Here is a 17,861-nt window from a genome sequence, read left to right as displayed (position 1 = left end):
CCGCTTGGATTGACGAATCATGTGCCCAGGTGCCCCGAAACCAACTTATCCTTATCTTCTGAAGGTTATTATTTGCGGGGTAGATCCTATTCCATGTCTTTTCAACCTCCATCATCTTGACTACCTCAATCCTAGTCCTTTTACCAAAATTTTAAGATCCTTCTTTTGCTCGCTGTAATCGCAGCTTGGTGCTCCCTACTATAAATCCAGAGCAAGATTTCCATGTCGCTCAAGCGAGACGCCGAAAAGAAGCCACGACGTGTCAAGGGTAAATCAACAGTCCATGTCAAAACTACCTGGTGTTTCTAGCACACTTTTCTCACATATCTTCCCAAACAGGATGTTACAACTGCTCCCAGAGTCGAATCAATTGTGACCGCAATTCGCCATGCCAGAAATGTATCAAGAAGGGCATTGAGTGCTGGGGTTTGGGCATTAGGTATCGATTCAGCAACGGTGTTGCATCGAGAGGAAAGCTGGCTGGGAAATCCATCCCGGTGGTCGATCTCCAAGCGCCTGACCGGGATAGCGGCAGCGATCAGAAGCCAAAAGATGGCCCATTAATACCAAGTCCCAAGTTTCAACCAAAGTCACCCCCTGCGGATGATTTGAGTTGCACACTTCACCATCTCGACCATCTCGACCAACAATCAAGATTCTTGCTCGGATATTGTTGGTTCTATTCCCGTGAGACTTTGCTTCATGATTCTAACAAGTCAGTTTCTCAGCGGGTGGCTCCGGCAATGGTCGCTATCGACACTCACAATGGCTATCGCGACATCCTTCTTCCATTCTCGGAGCAGGATCCAATGATAAGAAATTCTATACTCGCAGCATCAGCGTCTCATCTCTCGAATCAATATCCTGATTCCAGATGGTCCGCTATCGCACGGAAGTATCATATGGCAGCCATCCACGGTCTCAACCAACAAAGTCACGACTACACCGCAGCAGATACGTTTTCCAATTTGGCTACTATGGTCATTCTATTGGTTGAAGAGATGGTATCTGTCGGTGAAGACTTCATCATTCTGCTCAGAATGGTAAGGAGTTTTGTCTGCTCTCGCGGTGGCGATAAGACTATAGAGGAGGAACCGATGGGACGGTTTTTGATTCAACAAATAAGGAAGTGAGTATATTATACTGCTCCGTGAGGTCGCTTACGTCTTTGGTGGAGTTGGTATTGACTTAGCTCTCAGGATGACTCTGTATGCGGCACCACTCGTCTCAGAAATCTCTGCAACGAGCAGCTTGTCGAGCATATCACCCACAGACATAGTATTTCTGTACTCATTGAAGAGTGATCCGGAGCATACGTACATCATTTCAAATATTGCCGACCTTGTACACCAAGCAATGCAGATATACTTGTTGCGCGTGACGGAAATGCCCGAAGAAATTATCAAGGATAAAGTGCAGCGTTTTATTGATACCGCCTCTCTTTTCAATGCAACTTCCTTCGGCGGGCACATCCTCATATGGCCATTTTTCATCGTTGGAGCAGAGTGCTCAGATACCATCCATCAGCAGTTTGTTGTTGCTCAGCTACACTGTGTCTGGGATTGCACAGGTTTTGCGAATATCCTATATGCGATCTCGTTTTTGAAAAGGATATGGCAGAGCCAGACTACGAGTACTTGGCCAAAAATGCTGGTCAAACATGCGGAGGGCTTGGTCATGTGAATAACCGAGATTTTTTGATTATGCCCGTGAATGATGAAAGTCATTTACGAATCATAAGGCATCAAGGGAATTGTGATCGCACCTTTTGGCGTTTCTTCTTTCAAGAGCATCATACTTGGCACTACTATGGTATATGATAGATGGCAACTCGACATTATAATATGACATCATCAAACAAGGTTGCACGGCTAGGTCCCCTCTTCAACTGTCTTTTCGACTATTTTTTTGCTGTACTACTATGTACACCTATTTCCGAGGCCCCGTGGGGACCCGAGCCGCTAGGCCTCCTCTTCCCGGGCTACCGAATATGGGGCCCTCAGGCCGGAACGGCTGGGCACCTGAAAAACTGAAATTGACACTGGCCACTACAGACCTGCGTATGTTCCGCTGACTTTTTCACAGGGCCAATGAAGTTGACCTAAAAGTTATGAGTTGGTCAATTGAAATCGGTCGGGAGTCGTGGGCCTTGATAGTGTTTCCTCGCGTAGAAGAACCAATTGAATAAAGAGAATATAGCCATTGTGCCGATAACAACACATGTGTAGTCTGAGTAAGGAAAGTGTCAGTATCTGTGATGAAGATAAAAACTCGAATGACTCACTCATGTTCCCACCGGTCGCGGGCATCTCAGATGGAAAGCTGTAAAAGATGAGCGTGACGATCCCAAAAATGACTGTGGCCGCGTTTGACACCCATCCCAAAATTCCAAGTTTGAAGAATCGATTGGCAGGTAGATAGGTTGCTGATCGACGGCGATAAAGAAGTAGAGCCTCAGGGAAACAAAATGAAACCTGTTGTAAAACCAAGCCGGTACCGATCAAAGCATTGAATGCAGTAGATGACGCCAAGTATATGCAACCAATGATAAAAACCACTGCCGAGTTTGCACACAATGCATAGATCGGAACTTGGAAGCGAGGGTTGATGATACCAAGATACTTGGAGAAGGCCAGAGCGTCATCCCGTGCAAATGCCCAGGTCAGACGTGATGCAGTTTGCTGACATCCATTTAAAGCGAAGAATGCGATTAGTACCAACAAGCAAATGAAGACGGTAGGGGCGATATTAGAGCGACTGGCTTGGTTCCATATCTCATATATTGGTACGCTGTTTACCATTGAGGTCAGTGTTATCTAAAGTTTGCGAGAGAGAGAGAGACTTACCCGGTTGCTGTATGTATGACAGCTTCAAGGTCATTTATGCAGTAGAACATTGCAATGACAAACGGAAAAGAAGTCAGAAACCCAATAAATACTGTACTCATTAGAGCATATGGAACAGCCCTGGTGGCATTTCCACATTCTTCGGCAAGGTGAATCGCCCCATCAATCCCTGCGTAGATATAATTTGGGTTGATTAAGCCAGTTAGAAACGCCAAACGCCACCCCGTTGGACTTCCATCCGGACTGGTTGATAAATGTAGTCCACACATACTGAGATGTTTGCATTTGTGGAGTCCGTGCCAAACAGGTGATAAGGATCACCAAGAACGAAATCAAGGACATAACAACTGGTTCTCAGGTTAAAATAGGCTTGAAGTTGTGATGCAAGGCCCCAAAGTTGATACATACATCCGACATCATGGATCCATGATGTTCTTTTCATTGCGAGGATATTGTACAAGAGAACGACGATGTTGGCTGTTTGGTAGATCAAAAAAGAGTGCCACGTTCGTGATTCGTAAGTTGGGTCATTGTAGATTATCATGGAGATAATGAACTGTGCTGGAAGAATTGCGACGCCGGCACTGATTGCGATCCAGCTGAATATGTTGACTGCCCCACAGCAGTAGCTCTGGAGATTCAGGTCAGCAAGCGGAGTAGAAGGTGACTGCAGTATCCTACCAAGACTCGACTGCATTTCGCAGGGCTCAGAATGGATGTCCAGTGGTATTGCCCCCCTGCTGTTGGATATACACTCGAAAGCTCTGCCAATGTGGCTGTACATAACCCAACAATAACCATGATCAAAATTATCCCATACAAGAGGAGGACTGTTCCTCCTTGTGAGATTCCAATAGCCAAAATGCCCACAATGCCGGCCCAGCTGTTGCAGATATTCCAGCCCCCACATATAATTTGGAAAGTACTTAGGTTTCGCTGTGTTTGTTGGGTCAAACCAAGTAACTCCAGATTCGCAGTTTCCACTGTGCCATTAATTTGATCTTCATCTGAATAGATCTACGTTAGCTCAGTGAGATATTGAGATCTTTCATTCAACGTACGCTTCTCTAATTCTGTATCTTGTGAGATTTATGTTAACATCTTGCTCAACTAGAATTTGTTACACATACTCACTCTTTTTCTCTGAAGGTTTCGGATCAACAAATGATGGGGACGCCATCTTGATCAGGTCTGTGATAATCATCGCACTGTCAGTCAGTCTCCCGATCTTATAGCTTCTGAATTTTGGTCTGATGTAATCAAGATGCATAACTGATGTGCTACTATATGCCCAGCACAACCCCTCAGTTGTGTTCCAAAGTTATCTATGCTCATTTCCATACCGGGGAGAACAGCAGTAGAGACCAATCATGTCAGTCAATACCTGAATTGTGGAATGTGCAAAAATCCTTGAATGGCAAAAGTTTGCGCCCATGCATTTTGTGTTATCCGAAGGCTGATAGAACCGAGGGATCGTCACCACCTAAAGCGGTAGGTGAAGTGAGCACAGAAAGATAAGGTTGTGCGGGGTAACGCTTGTACAGATATCCGAGGGCCAACCGCGGATTCGTTCCGCCGAGTTTGGTGACATGGTGCCAAAAAAGGAAATAAACATGAGCAGTTCCCCAACTGACTCACATTCGGGGGATCAATGCGTTGGCCACTCGAGAATTATTGGATGTGATAAGTGCACAGTGGGAACAATGCAGCTGACGAAACAAGATTGCGGGTGTGTATACTTCAGACGGACCTCAGGAATGGTATGAGTTTTGGGGGGCTAGAGAGGCTTTCTAGGTCTATGAGAGGTCAACCCCGATTGCGTATCTAGCTCTGGAGGTTGCTTAGAAACTTTGGAGAGTCAAAGATATAATGACCGATGTATATCTGCCCTCACATCTTCCTGCCTTTCCCTTCAGCCCTCCTTTCACTCACTTTCCAATTGAACGAGTAACCTTTCGTTTTAGCTCTGTCGCCATGCCATCGTTTTCAAATGACTTGATTCAGTTACCAAGTCTTACGATCTTGCTTTGCATCAGTATAATCTCGAGTCTCGTTTTGGTGTTTGCGAGGTTTCACGGGCGTGCGCCTACTGCTCCATACGCACCATCCCATAATCCCCCGGTGAATACACAGCCGACGGGCTACCCACCAGTTGAGCAGCTTTCGGATTTCGACTGGAAAACGAAAGAGCCATTGAAGCTTCGACCTTTTAAGCCCAAATACAACTTGACAATGAGTATGTATACTCGAGGCAAAGACACATACCCTTGTTGATTCAAGTTGTTTCAGGTATCCAAGATGCGACAGTCAATGAACTGATTGAAATGGATAAGAACTATCTGGACAGAGTTACTCTGCGCGAGAAACTAATGGAGCAACATCCTGACCAAGTCAGCGGCGCGGAGTACAGTGCGAAGGCGGCCGTCGATGAGTTTTACATTTGGCTCGTCGGAACTTACCTCCCGACTCGATTTCCTACCATGTTCCAGCTACAATCACAAAAGGAGATCCCACACCTGCTACATTGCAGAATTACCGGGAAAGACTACTCACTGAAGCCTGATATGAATCCGGTAGTGACTTTGAGGACCATGGGAGGTCTTGTTGACGATGATTTACTTTTCCTTCTGCCGTCAGAAGATGGCGATGGTTACAAGCTCAAGGCCTTTGTAACATGTTTTCCAAACGGATTCAACACAGCGGACAAGTTGAATCTGAAATTGAGAGATATTCATAAGCCGGTACCTGGGTACAAAGAGAAACTGGAGACGAGCATGGATCGTTATCTTGGTCGGCTGAAAGTCGGCAAATTCATCAAACGGGCCAATGTAAGCAATTCTGACACCTTAGGATCGTGAAAATCACCTAACACCATAAGTGGACTATAACGACTACCAACAAATTGTTCACAGCTACCGGTAATCACTTGTATGAAGGGGAGGCTGTCAGAAAAGAAGAAATCGACATCGAAACTGTGAGTGTGGTTACGGCCCCCAAACTGCAAACAACCGAGCTTACGCATCCATTACAAGGCTCGAGTGCGATGTGAGAGGCAGATGCTTCATCGCCTGCCAGAGAGTCATGCTATACTTTTTTCCTTCAAGACATACCTCTATCCTCTCCCTGAAATCAAGAGTGAGGGGCTTGGTGAAGCTTTAGCTGATGCTATAGATGGATTGAAGCAAGGGAATGTGCCGGGATTTTATTTTTACAAAAGAGCTGCTGTGTGGGGAGACTCTGCCAAGGCTTATCTTAGAAACTAATGCAGACCATCCCTGCAGTTAGTTGACACTGCCTTCTATTCAATTTAAAACAGCAGTAAAGCTGTGGATATTTGAGTGAGATTCGGAAATGGCTTTTTTAGCCGGGCCGGCTTGATCTAATGATGTGAGCACTAGTGCGAGTACGAGTACGAGTGCATTACCCAACACGGTCAACATGGGACATACTTTGGAGATCGCCATTTCAAAAATTACTCAGCGGGCACGTATTCTTTGTTTACAAGTAGTAGGAGGGCTGATCACCTCTATAAGTAATATACGGGCAGGTTCCCACTTGTCGTATTCGTATCCATACTCATCATGCCACTATTCTAAGACTGTGGCGCAGAGGCTAACCAGATCTAAGCCCGCGCCCGATGCAACGTGATAGAGTGATTAGGCAAACACAAAAAAAGCTAATAGTCAAAATAGCGACATTGAAACTACTTGCTCAATTTAAAGATCATAAGCCTTTTTTTCCGCGGGTCTAAAACGACGACCGTTAACAGGTGCGGTGCCATGATCTGAAATTCTGGCATCAACAACGGCTAGTCTGCCCCGTCCGAACTAGGTTTGTGGGGATGTTCTATACTCCGTACTGTGTACCTAATACTAGCGCGACATATAGCTGTAGCTCTCAAATGCATTCACAATGTCGTTGCCTTGTGCTCGATAGACATCTACCTAACCAGGACCCACTCGTTTCTAGAATGAACAATAGGGCGCTTATTGGATTGATTTGTCCCCAGCGCTCAGGAACGAGGAGATCGTGAGATTACCTACACCAACAAGAACTACTGAAACAACCCAGGCTACAATTTTTGGGGTCCAAGTATTCGGCTAGCTTAGTCTACCCTTGACACATCTGACATATACTATGTTTAGATTTTAGTACCAGTCTACACCATCCATTTAATTTCAATCCAGATGTGTGGGACATTGGTCATATTTAAACCCATTGCCAGTATGCTACAGGCGCTGAATTATCCCCAGTGCAATTTTCTTCTGACGTGATCATGGAAACAATCAATTCAGTGGCATTTTCGCTCATTGCAACAGCCCGGGATAAAGAATCTTGGCATTATCAGATCATGGGCCTTCTGAGCTCTTTTCTAATACCTTCAATATATCTCTTCTGTGTCGGATCCCTCTTTTTCGACCTTGTGCATTACCAGCTTCACCGATGCACCAGATCCTCCCATCCGTTGCTCCGGCGTCTCGCACGCGCTCATCATTACCACCATCTTTATTACAATTCCAGGATGGAGTTCGACAATAAATATCTACAGCAAAACCTGGTCCAAGCATTGCCGCTAGAGCTGGGACTGCAAGTCATCGGGAGCTGTCTAGGATATGCTTTCGCTCAATTCATGTTACCAGAGGCACAGAGATGGATCACAAAAACTCATCTTTGGTGTTTGATAGCAGTTCAAGTCCTGAAGACAGCGTTTGTCATCTCTTCGAGTGGTCATGATTCAAATCACATCACGTACAAAACTGCACCAAAAGACACGAATTGGATGTTTGTTGGCCCTGAATTTCACTCTCTTCACCATGTCCACCCGGATCGATATTTCGGCTCATTTGTCAAATGGTTTGACTGGGCTTTTGGCACAGCTTATTCGCTCCGTGGCAAGCGAGTTGTTTTGACAGGAGCCAATGGAGCTTTTGGCCAAGCGATCATCGCTGAGCTAGAATGCGAGGGAGTTCGGAGCATTCACACATTGGACTTTGGGTCTCATTGGAAAAATCCTGATTTTGAGAGCGTGAAGCCAGTCTTTTCAGAAAGTGACATCCTGATCCTAGCGCATGGATCAAAGGACCGGAATGCAGTTGATTCCAACCGTGACTCAACAGTTGAGCTTGTGCGGCTATTCCAACAGCACAGCAAGGCAAACAAAAATACTGCGCAGCTCCCTGAAGTATGGTACATTGGGAGTGAGAATGAACTTGACCCATCTTGGGGAAGTTCTGAACTTCAAGGATCCTCTACCTCCAAGCGCACATTCCTCCCACATGCTCGATCTTTTTTCGACGACCCGAATATGCTGTATCGCCATGTCGTCCCATCTTCATTCGAGTCATCTAACGAGCATGGATTTGTCTCGGCAACCTTGGCAGCCAAAGTGACGATGTGGTGGATCCGACGCGGTGCACGTTACGTTCCTGTAACATACACTGGCATTGCATATCTAAATTATGTCAAATTTATGTGGTGGACTCCCTATGCAGAGACTCTGCACTGAGAATAGCCCCAAAATATACAGTAACGCATTGAAATAAAAATACTCTCACGATATAGCCATTTTTGCAATGTGCAGATCCCCAATCCCCAATTCTGTGTTTAAGGCCTAGCCAAGTCTTCTTTTATTCGACCAATAATCAGTCGACGATTGACTAGAAGAATAGTTAAGAAGACAGTTGAAAAGACAGCCAAAAAGACAATTAAAGAGAGGTCCCGAAGCTGATCATAGCTCTCTTCCGTTACCAATAGAAATATGGGATTAAGCCAATAACTGCATAACTACTCCTGTTTTTAAGCAACTATTATCGTCTTTTTGGCCGCGTGATGCTTGTATTGGATATCAAAGTGGACAACACCTTCAGATAAAGAATTTTACACGCAAGGAAGGTTCGAGGCTCGTACTTTACCTAGGAATCTACCTATCTCTAGGTTATTCCATAAAGTTATGTGACCAGCAGCTTCTCGCAAAACATCTTGAATTGGTCATTTTTGTGTGGGCTTCTTTTGAATTTGCCAAAAAAGAAGGGGGAAAAAACAATCTCCGATAGGGGGAATCGAACCCCCGGCTGTCGTGTGAGAGACGACGATGTTAGCCACTACACCATATCGGACGGGTACGGTGGAGGACCGATTTACAAAGCTCAAGTTCACGGATTCCTTTGGTCAATTGAAAGTTCTAGTTGCACATACTACAAACGAGGATCATCTCTGTTAAATGAATAAAAATCCCTAGATATCTGACATGTTAGGCCTTTGGTCTAGTTGGGAGATTTAACAATCTCGACTAGATATAGACGAGGAGTGAGAATACTGATTGTAGTTAGTGAGTGGGAGAACCTTGGAAGAGTTCCATGTAAAGCCCAATTGGGCACAGTCAATCCTTGACTGACAATGAAAATATTTATCGAATGCGTGGTCAATATACATAAAATAATGATACAACACAAAAGCCACTCTGCACTCCGTTGGTACCCAGGTACTATTTGCTCATCTTCTGGGCCGTTGCGGCCAAACTTCCCAGTCCCCCAAATGCTGGCGAAGGGGACGCTGGGTGCGGTGCCTCACATAAAGGGATAGTCCAACCTGCAGGCAACAAGTAGGACACGAAGGAGGTTGCATCTCCGTATATCTTGGGCGTCTTGCCCTCTGCATGAGGATTTTGAGCCAGCATAACTAGCGGTCTGGCGATTGTGGCCTCGTTATGGCTGTTTCCGGCCTCACTGCTGCTTCTGTTTTCGGACTTTTGGCCATTTTTGGCATTCTCCTCTGGGGTTATAGTGGTTTCCTGTATTAGGATGGCCTTGTTCTTCTTTTTCGCAGCCTTAGGTTGAACAAGTATAGACAGGGGCTTAGCCATGGTGGCCTTTTGGATCGGCTCTTAGCCTTCTGTCTGACTCGTGTTTTTCCTTCGTGAATACGTCCTTCGTTTTCATCAGTAAAAAAGACAGTAAAAAAGACAGTAAAAAAGTCAGTTAAAAAGATGGTTCAAATTCTGATATATCTAGGTCGCAAGGTACTGCCGTCACTTATCACACAAGACTTCCAAAGTTATTTGAACCTTTGTCACCTAAATATTAATGAAGAAATTTGTGGCAGAGGACATAGAGACACAGTGAAAAAGATGGCAATCACCAGATAAACTTGGGTATTACAAGCGAAGAAGATTGCAGACAAAAACAAAACGAACGTGGCTCCAGAAGGGGTCACCCTCGACAGGGCTTTCACGTTATTAGCATGACACTCCAACCAACTGAGTTACAAACTTCCATGGTTCCAGGTTACGGAACTGGCTTATTACCTAAGTAATACAGACTAAATTGGTTCCATCTATAAGAATTCTGTCTTCGGCTCAGGGCTGTAAGGAGGAGCTGGGGATGTTGTTTGCTAAACATGAGAGTGTGTTTGAACACCTTTCGGAAAATAATTCATTGGATATTATTAGTTGATTGAGGAGTTCGCGAACGTTCCTGATCCAACTCATCGACTATCTAAGGCTTGCACTGGGTATATACTATATTCTTTTGGAGGATCCTCTTGCTCTCCCACCTTTCCAAGCTTCTATTTCCTTTCTCACAACAACAGTCGTACAGGGAAAAAAGAAGGGTATCATTTGCGAGAGTTCTCAATCAAAACTTGAACTCCCTCCGGCCAGCCAGAAGTCTCCGCCATCTCCAGAACCGTCTGGCCCGTCTCATCCTTTCTCTCCAGATCAGGAGAGACGCCCTTCTCAATAAGCAGGCGCAACAGCTTCAGATCCCGATTCTCAATAGCCTGCATAATGGCATTCCAATCCCGATAACATTGATTCGGATCAGCACCCTTCTCAAGGAGCAATTCGATCATGGAAAAGTCCCCATTGTCACACCGGCGTATCGCCTTGACAAGAGGAAGATGTTCACCAGGCGCATTTGGATCAGCCCCACCCTCATCGAGAAGAAACCGAACAATATCCCCATGTCGCTCACGCAGCGCAGTCGTCAACGGCGAAAACACACCGCCATTCTTCCACTCCACGCTCGCGCCGGCTTCGATGAGGAGTTTGACATTCTCGAGATGATTCGCCTGCACCGCTTTCTCCATGACGCCCTTGTGGGTGGCTAGATTCTTGATTCCAGGCAAGAGCAGGCGGAGGAGGGCCGGCGATTGAACGGCCATATATATGGGCCAGTCTTGGCCGCGGATATTCGGATCCGCGCCGTGTGCTAGCAGCCATTGTAGAACTTCGGGTCGATTCTCGCGGATTGCTGTGGTCACAGCTGTGTGGCCTTGGTCGTTTCGTGAATTTGGGTCTGCGCCGCCTTCTTCAACGAGCCAGTGCATGGCGGTCGAGTTGTTGAGCTGGACTGCACATTCGACGATCCCCGGGGGATTATGGAGATCAGAACCTGCTTCAACTAGTGCTGGGAGATATTTGAGGCGGTTGTGAGTGACGCATTTCCAAGCTGGGTACTCTGATGCCATGAGATTCGGGTTGGCGCCATAACTGAGGAGGAGGGTAATTATTTCTGGGCGGTCGTCGCGGATGGCGGAGCATAGAGGGGTATATATTCCGTCCTTCTTGGAATTGGGGTCTACGCCAGCTTCGAGTAAAACGCGGACGGCGTCGATGTTGTTGACGCTTGTCGCTTGCTCCATGATTCCTGGAGTTTTGCGGATGTCGGCACCGCGTGAGAGAAGGATGCGTAGACAGGCTGGGCGATACACGGCGGGCCAAAGAGCATGCTCGGGGCCCGGTAGATTTGGGTTTGCGTGGTGGTCTAGAAGCATTGTCACGATTGCTGGTTGGTCGTCACGCACTGCTTCGCAGAGCGCTGTTTTGCCGTGGTTGTCTTTGCGGTCGGGATCGCAGCCGGCTTCCAGCAAGACTTGAATTAGTTGTTCCGGGACACGCTTGTGGATTAGATCGATCAATAATGTTGTTCCGCTGGGGGTTTCTTGATTTGGATCCCCGCCACGGGAGAGCATTAACTGTGCGAGCTTGGTGTTTCCTTTATGGATACAGCAGCTCAGAGGTGATTGTAGCTTCTCATTCGCGCGGTAGTTTGCATCAGCGCCATGTTTCAGCAAAAGGATGGCTCCGTCCACAAATCCTTGTTCCACAGTCAGGAGAAGGGGCGTCTTTCCCTGTGGTTCGGCAATATTAGGGTTGGCCTCGAAGGCAAGTAGTAGTCGGAGACTTTCGATATCACGTTGATTCACGGCCTCGTGGAGTGGGTAGAAGTCGCCCTCTCTATCTGGCGACACTCCGCTATTCAAGAGTTGCTCAATAGCTGTGTGATCGCGCTCTCTCATTGCAGATAACAGATTATGACGAACAGTTGATGCACTTCGACCGGCCATCTTACTGGATGACCGGGGTGGCAGGGTGTCTGATTCGCTTTCGTGTCGTATGCTGGCGTCTGTAACGGAAGCTGGGATGCTTGTCTTAGCCGGGCGATATGGCATTGATCGTTGTGTGTGTGTAGCAATCGCGTGAGGTTCGCGGTCAGGCTGAGAGCCTAGGAACTGATTGAGAGAGAGAACTGAAGATACATCGTCGGCGTGACTGCCGGACTCTTGTCGAGAATCCCGTTGGCTAAATTCCTCGGGCTGGACCTCCTTGGGTGCACTCCGCAGGGGCCATGTGTCTTTTGAGGGGACAGATGGCGTGGAGCCATCGGACTCAAATGATTGACTCCGAAGTGATGGCCCAGACCCGCCATCATCACTGTAGCCAGCTTTGTTTACGCCCATGATCGAGCGGCCCTTGGAGATACGGTCCAGCGCAGCGGCCAGACTAGCGTACCCAATTCCCACCGATTCTTCCGGTCGTACCTCCGTCAGAGACCAATGGAATGCCATACCACTGATCTGAAGGGTCTCATTTGTCTTCTTCAAGGACTCGTGGATGCGCTTCAGCTCATGAGCTGGGCGATACCATCCCCGCTGAAGTTTCCCCAGGGCTCCACGATGTTCATATTGGACAAGTTTCAATATGATTTTGTCCAGTTGTTGGAATTCACGATATGCGGTGACGAATTTCTTTTCGACCTCGTCGATGATCACGTTTGGTAGGGCTCGATTTGCCGCGGCTAATTCGGTCACTCCGGTCTCAATAGCCCACAGAGTACGACAGGTGTCAAGGAACGTGTGCGGCAGTGCACGAAAGCCGTCTGGTAGCTGCTGGGTGGTACTCAGAAAGTTCAGCATGTGCACTGAGATTTGATTGCCGAGCTGGGTGGCCGAAGCCGAGATTGCGCGGATTGCATCCTCGGCTTGCGAAGGCATGATGACAACAGAAGAAAAACGAGGTAGAGCAGGGATCGGAATCGAAAGGAGAGGGGAATTCAGCTAGATTGCAACAGTACTACCCTGCATCGCTTGGATCTGAGATCTGAATCAGTCTCCACCACGGTGGGTCTCAGGCCACGATGCGGTCCGGTCAAAACAATGTGTCTACAGTCTCAGGTCGTATACTCCAATAGTCAAAGAGAAATGGATGCAAACAAATATCAATAAATAGAAAGGCCGCGCTTCCTATATAAAGTCCACTGGAGCCCATCGAGTCCATCGGAAGTGAATTGGCAATTGTTTCACCAGAGGAGCTCAAATTTGGGATTTTAACGTCCACAAGTTCGTTAAAATGGCTGATTTGGCTTGAAATGCCCCACTCGAAAGTCAATGATCGGGTTGAAACCCCTCGTCAATCCTCTGAGGAACGCGTAATTTCTCCGTTGCCCTAATTGCGTGGTTGGAACCTTGGTTCGACTAGATCCTCCCAGAACCTTGTCGGCTGATTTGCCATGATCTACTCCGTATGTGAGGTGCGAAAATCGCCTTCATCTCCACTGGGATCTACCCTTTCCTTGAATCAGGGCTTCAGTCTCAGACACCATCCTATTGTCTTGGGACTGTTAGACGGGGTTTATTGGGCAGGACTGTGCCGCTTGAATGAGCCAACGCTTCCAAACTCTAAGATTTTGAAACTCGAAAATCCATGAAACACTTGTAAGCGTTCGCATTTTTATGAATAGCAATATTGAAGATAAGAGGCTACTGGTAAGTACGGAGTACAAAGACGAACGATAAATGACCCTGTGCATAGCCCCGGTAAATGATTCAATCCACGGCAACCGAGGACCACCGACCCACCGCCATGTGGCAGTCCTGTAAGGTCCCGATGTACCCGACTAGGACCAAGAGTGTACTGCTGATCTGACAGGGGCAATATTTGGCTTTTTGTTCAGTTAGCGAAGGGGGCTAGCTCTAACACTGGTCATTCTGCAAAGGTCTCACATCCGTACTTCATACGAAAAACGGAGGAGAGCATGTCCCAATGCTGGAGTAAAAGGGGCCTGTCTATTGGGAAACCACGGCATTGACTTGATGAAATGAAGTGGTTTCCGTAATTATAGGAAACAGATCCTGTTCTTCAGAGAGGTGTCCAATGCTTGAATTGCTAAACTATGCGATCGCGCGCAAAAGCTGTTAAAACTAGCCACAGTGGCTGGCGTACATGAGATGTGGCGTTAAAAACAGATTTTGGTTCGATTTCCCGTTGCTGTTACAGCACCAACCCTATCCTATAACTAGGGAGGGGGTACCATCACTCGGTACGGAGTAACTAAATGAGAAAAAAAGATAGCTAAGTTATCGATACTCTCGAAGTCGATGGAAATTGCAAAAGAGTGAAGCTTCTCTAAGAAGGCAACAAGGCGAGTGAGTCCAATAGAATTGGACAAAAACAAAAACATACAACAGTGAGGATTCGCTGGTGGTCACCCACCCAACTACTAACTCACCGGCGTGTGGCTTAAGTACGGCTGAGCGGACGGGAAGCCCTGTTCTCCACACCCTGTGGTCGTATGTGCTTGATTTAGGCGTGGATAAAAAGATATCGTCTTTAAATTGGTACCGAGTTTGGGCTGGGAGAGGTTTGCTGGACTGCTCATCCAAACATTCTTCGTACCTTGTCAAATATAACTTATGATTGGTGTTTGTCCGGTTTGTCAGGATCCCCGCAGGTGTAGATAGGGAGAGTTTCTCTTTCCTTCTCTTTCTTCTCGTCTCTCTTCTTCAATACAATTTGTACATGTCTACGCCGCTCCTCTCGTCGATAACTTATGTCGGAACGTGGTCGTTCCAGTACGGACTAGTACGGGCGTATCCAATTGAGTACTTGACTTTCATTTACACTATATCGGATGTTGGATGAAAATTTAGTGACATAATGGCCCTGTGGAGATTTAGCGATAATGGTCATCGTATGCGTGCTAGTTATAGACCCCCTAACTATGCCGCGCCAGTAAAATCAATGTCCTGAACTTTATCATAACCTCATGCCTTCCATCCTTACCCCTCACCGTCCTCTTACTCTTGCCGATCACAAAATGAGGCATTTTTGCTATTGAAAAAGAAATCGCAGAGCTTCGCTACAATTGCGAACATGACAAGTCGAGATTGCCGCTTTTCATCCGCACTAGTTGCCCTTGCGCCGACCGCAGTGTGCTGAAGTGATAACGACATGATCAGTCGTGTTTCTGATAGTAAGAGCCTGTCGGACTGTTGGGCTCGTTATTCTGGCAGGATACCATAGCCGAGGAGAAGCCCAGGAATTTTATCGTGGCGTAATTGCGCACACGCCGATGTCGTGATCTCATTGCTCAAGGCTTTATATGCCAGCAGAACCTCTAAAAATCAGATCACCCCCGACGATATGAAATTGATATTCCCCTACAAGGCGCAGGTCAAACGAGTAGTCGAGCGTTGCAATGCGGAGGACTTCAATCACGGTCGGTGCATGACTATCGACGACTCGCAGGGCCAGGAGTCCAACATAGTCATATTCATGCTCATCAAACCAAGCCCAGCACCAACAAATCATTGGGACTTGGTTTCCTGGCCAACTTTCGGCGGATGAATATGGCTCTGACTTGGGCGAGAAAAGCCCTCATCGTGACCGCAACATGCGTATCTGGAACTCGATATATCTTTTGAGCTTTGAGTCATGATATGGCGTATGGTTGCCTCGCTGCACAGTATAATTTTCTCATATCGTCCACGGGTATAGTACATTAGATGATCATTAGCATATCTTCTGAAAAACCCCACGTATATGTTTTGGTACCGATGATCAAGATTAGTCTCCGAATTTTGGAATAGAATAGGCAAACCGGGCCGAGAGCAATGGGGTTTATGGAAAGGGATAGGGAACTCAGATGAGGCCAATTTACACGATACAGTTTGTGATGCCCTTCAATCAAATCTCACGGCTCTATAGTTATGTGCAATATGCCCAGGTGTTTGATCAACGCTCAAACCACCCATTTAGCAGCGGTCGAAGGCTTTCGGAGTCCCACTAAATTTCGCTTGACCCACCCAACACAGAAAGTTAAATGCCTAAAAGCTGGAAACAATGTGAAGTGCATTTGACACATTGTCCTGGACCCCATTAAATTGCATCCATACTAAATAAATCCCGTTCTTGAAAGCGTTCTATTTGTGTGCTCCCTTGCACTGAACCCATTTTGCTGTCCGCGTAGGATTTCGATTTGTGGTTTCAGATTCCGTGTCCACTAGTAGTATCCCTTTTCCTCGCTGGCCCACTTGGGTGTTAGAGCTAGATCGACTCCATATAACAAGGCCGAGAACTACAATACATAAATTGAAAGGTCCCTCTCAAGAACCACTCGTGATTCTGAAACCTCGTTCGCGCCCTTATTTTACCTTGCTTACCTGGAAGATGGGTTATTTCAAACAGCTTCTCGTCTTGGCGGCCCTGCCATTGAGCCAGACTGCTTTCGCTCTGCCATCATTGAACAATATTTTCTCACGTGCTCAAGCATCAACCAATCTTTGCGGAGACTATGATAACCTCATTCTCCCAAATACGCCATGGATTGTTTACAATATGCTATACAATGCTGCTCAGATAGTTGGTACGCAATGTACAAACTATGACGGAACCACAAGCATCAATGACACCAACGAGGTTCTCTGGAGCAGCGTGACCGATATCGACTATGTCGAGAGCACGTAAGGCGACCACCTTGTGTGGATAGGTGCTAGCAGCTTACCACAGATTCACTACAGAAACAATGTCCCCAAAGGATACTCCTTTATCGGTCTCACTCAGAATCTCGAGACCAAACTGTCTGCGATTGACTCAATTCCCACAACCTACAGCTGGACGCGTACCAATACCACCGATTTTAAGGGTACGAGGTTACCCCATCATTTGAATGTGCCACCTTGCTGATGATTTGTCTAACAGGAAACGTTTGCTTTGACTTCATGACCAACGACATCAAGGGTGACTCGACTTCGTCATCTTCCCATGAGCTCATGCTGTGGCTTCAGTATGAGGGGGCCAGCTGCCAATCGGCTGGACCAACGGAGCTGTTGCCACTATTGATGACCTCTTTGGAACCTCGTGGACGCTGTACGAAGACGTCAATACGGACACTGGAATAACAGTCAGCACCTTGATCCCGGAGAAGCAGTTCGAGGGGTCTTTCTCTGGAGACCTCAAGGATTGGCTGCTCGCCATCGCCAACGAGGGCAGATTTACGACATCCACATATGTTAACGTCGGCAACGCTGGGTATATATTCCCCGTCCCTCTTTCTCTTCTCGAGCCCACTAACAGATATGAATAGCACTGAGTTCTTCTACGGAAATGCTGTCATGAATGCGACCACTGGGTTGCAGATCAACCTGGTATAACGAGGGATCAGTATTGCAAGGACCCCGGAGGTCAAAATTCCAGGATTTTGATTTCATAGCAAGCGGTTTTTGGACTGTGAACCGATAAGAGCTCTTTCAGTATCTGACATGACAGGTAATCATTCCTGTCTCTGTATCAACATCTCTCCAACTAGTCAATGACTGGTCATTAAGTTGAACTTGTGGTTACTTGGCTCAAGTGTGAAAATAAGAGAACCTCGGAAGTAGAAGAACATAGCAGCATATATCTAAAGAAGAAGAAAACATGAAACTGCCTAAGAAAAAGAATTGTGTGCGAGAGCGAGA

General features: G+C 46.8%; 7 protein-coding genes across 7 annotated transcripts; 4 read left to right on the top strand and 3 right to left on the bottom strand.

The window, feature by feature from the left end:
- Window positions 1-222: 222 nt before the first annotated feature.
- Window positions 223-1,133, top strand: N7506_008870 (Zn(II)2Cys6 transcription factor domain-containing protein; the record flags this gene model as incomplete). The annotated part of the gene is made up of 2 exons (XM_056958163.1): window positions 223-268; window positions 340-1,133. 2 exons carry the CDS (start codon window positions 223-225, stop codon window positions 1,131-1,133), a joined length of 840 nt encoding a protein of 279 aa, XP_056807553.1.
- A 986-nt stretch (window positions 1,134-2,119) lies between these two features.
- On the bottom strand, window positions 2,120-4,026 carry N7506_008869 (uncharacterized protein; the record flags this gene model as incomplete). The annotated part of the gene is made up of 6 exons (XM_056958162.1): window positions 2,120-2,229; window positions 2,285-2,790; window positions 2,847-3,015; window positions 3,057-3,477; window positions 3,528-3,853; window positions 3,981-4,026. 6 exons carry the CDS (start codon window positions 4,024-4,026, stop codon window positions 2,120-2,122), a joined length of 1,578 nt encoding a protein of 525 aa, XP_056807552.1.
- A 794-nt stretch (window positions 4,027-4,820) lies between these two features.
- N7506_008868 (heme-dependent oxidative N-demethylase family protein) lies at window positions 4,821-5,895 on the top strand (the record flags this gene model as incomplete). The annotated part of the gene is made up of 3 exons (XM_056958161.1): window positions 4,821-5,082; window positions 5,136-5,674; window positions 5,725-5,895. 3 exons carry the CDS (start codon window positions 4,821-4,823, stop codon window positions 5,893-5,895), a joined length of 972 nt encoding a protein of 323 aa, XP_056807551.1.
- Window positions 5,896-7,368: 1,473 nt separating this feature from the next.
- N7506_008867 (uncharacterized protein) lies at window positions 7,369-8,352 on the top strand (the record flags this gene model as incomplete). Its single annotated transcript, XM_056958160.1, has 1 exon — window positions 7,369-8,352. The coding sequence occupies one exon, from the start codon at window positions 7,369-7,371 to the stop codon at window positions 8,350-8,352; it is 984 nt and encodes a 327-aa protein (XP_056807550.1).
- Window positions 8,353-9,330: 978 nt separating this feature from the next.
- N7506_008866 (uncharacterized protein) lies at window positions 9,331-9,708 on the bottom strand (the record flags this gene model as incomplete). Its single annotated transcript, XM_056958159.1, has 1 exon — window positions 9,331-9,708. The coding sequence occupies one exon, from the start codon at window positions 9,706-9,708 to the stop codon at window positions 9,331-9,333; it is 378 nt and encodes a 125-aa protein (XP_056807549.1).
- A 749-nt stretch (window positions 9,709-10,457) lies between these two features.
- N7506_008865 (ankyrin repeat domain-containing protein) lies at window positions 10,458-13,118 on the bottom strand (the record flags this gene model as incomplete). The annotated part of the gene is made up of 1 exon (XM_056958158.1): window positions 10,458-13,118. The coding sequence occupies one exon, from the start codon at window positions 13,116-13,118 to the stop codon at window positions 10,458-10,460; it is 2,661 nt and encodes an 886-aa protein (XP_056807548.1).
- A 3,454-nt stretch (window positions 13,119-16,572) lies between these two features.
- N7506_008864 (uncharacterized protein) lies at window positions 16,573-17,488 on the top strand (the record flags this gene model as incomplete). The annotated part of the gene is made up of 3 exons (XM_056958157.1): window positions 16,573-16,865; window positions 16,923-17,047; window positions 17,196-17,488. 3 exons carry the CDS (start codon window positions 16,573-16,575, stop codon window positions 17,486-17,488), a joined length of 711 nt encoding a protein of 236 aa, XP_056807547.1.
- Window positions 17,489-17,861: the final 373 nt, after the last annotated feature.

Source organism: Penicillium brevicompactum, assembly GCF_028827555.1.
Source record: "Penicillium brevicompactum strain IBT 35665 chromosome Unknown utg000006l_segment0_segment0, whole genome shotgun sequence".
NCBI lineage: Eukaryota > Fungi > Ascomycota > Eurotiomycetes > Eurotiales > Aspergillaceae > Penicillium > Penicillium brevicompactum.
Note: the sequence above shows the minus strand (reverse complement) of the source record. Positions and strands in the feature narration are given on the sequence as shown.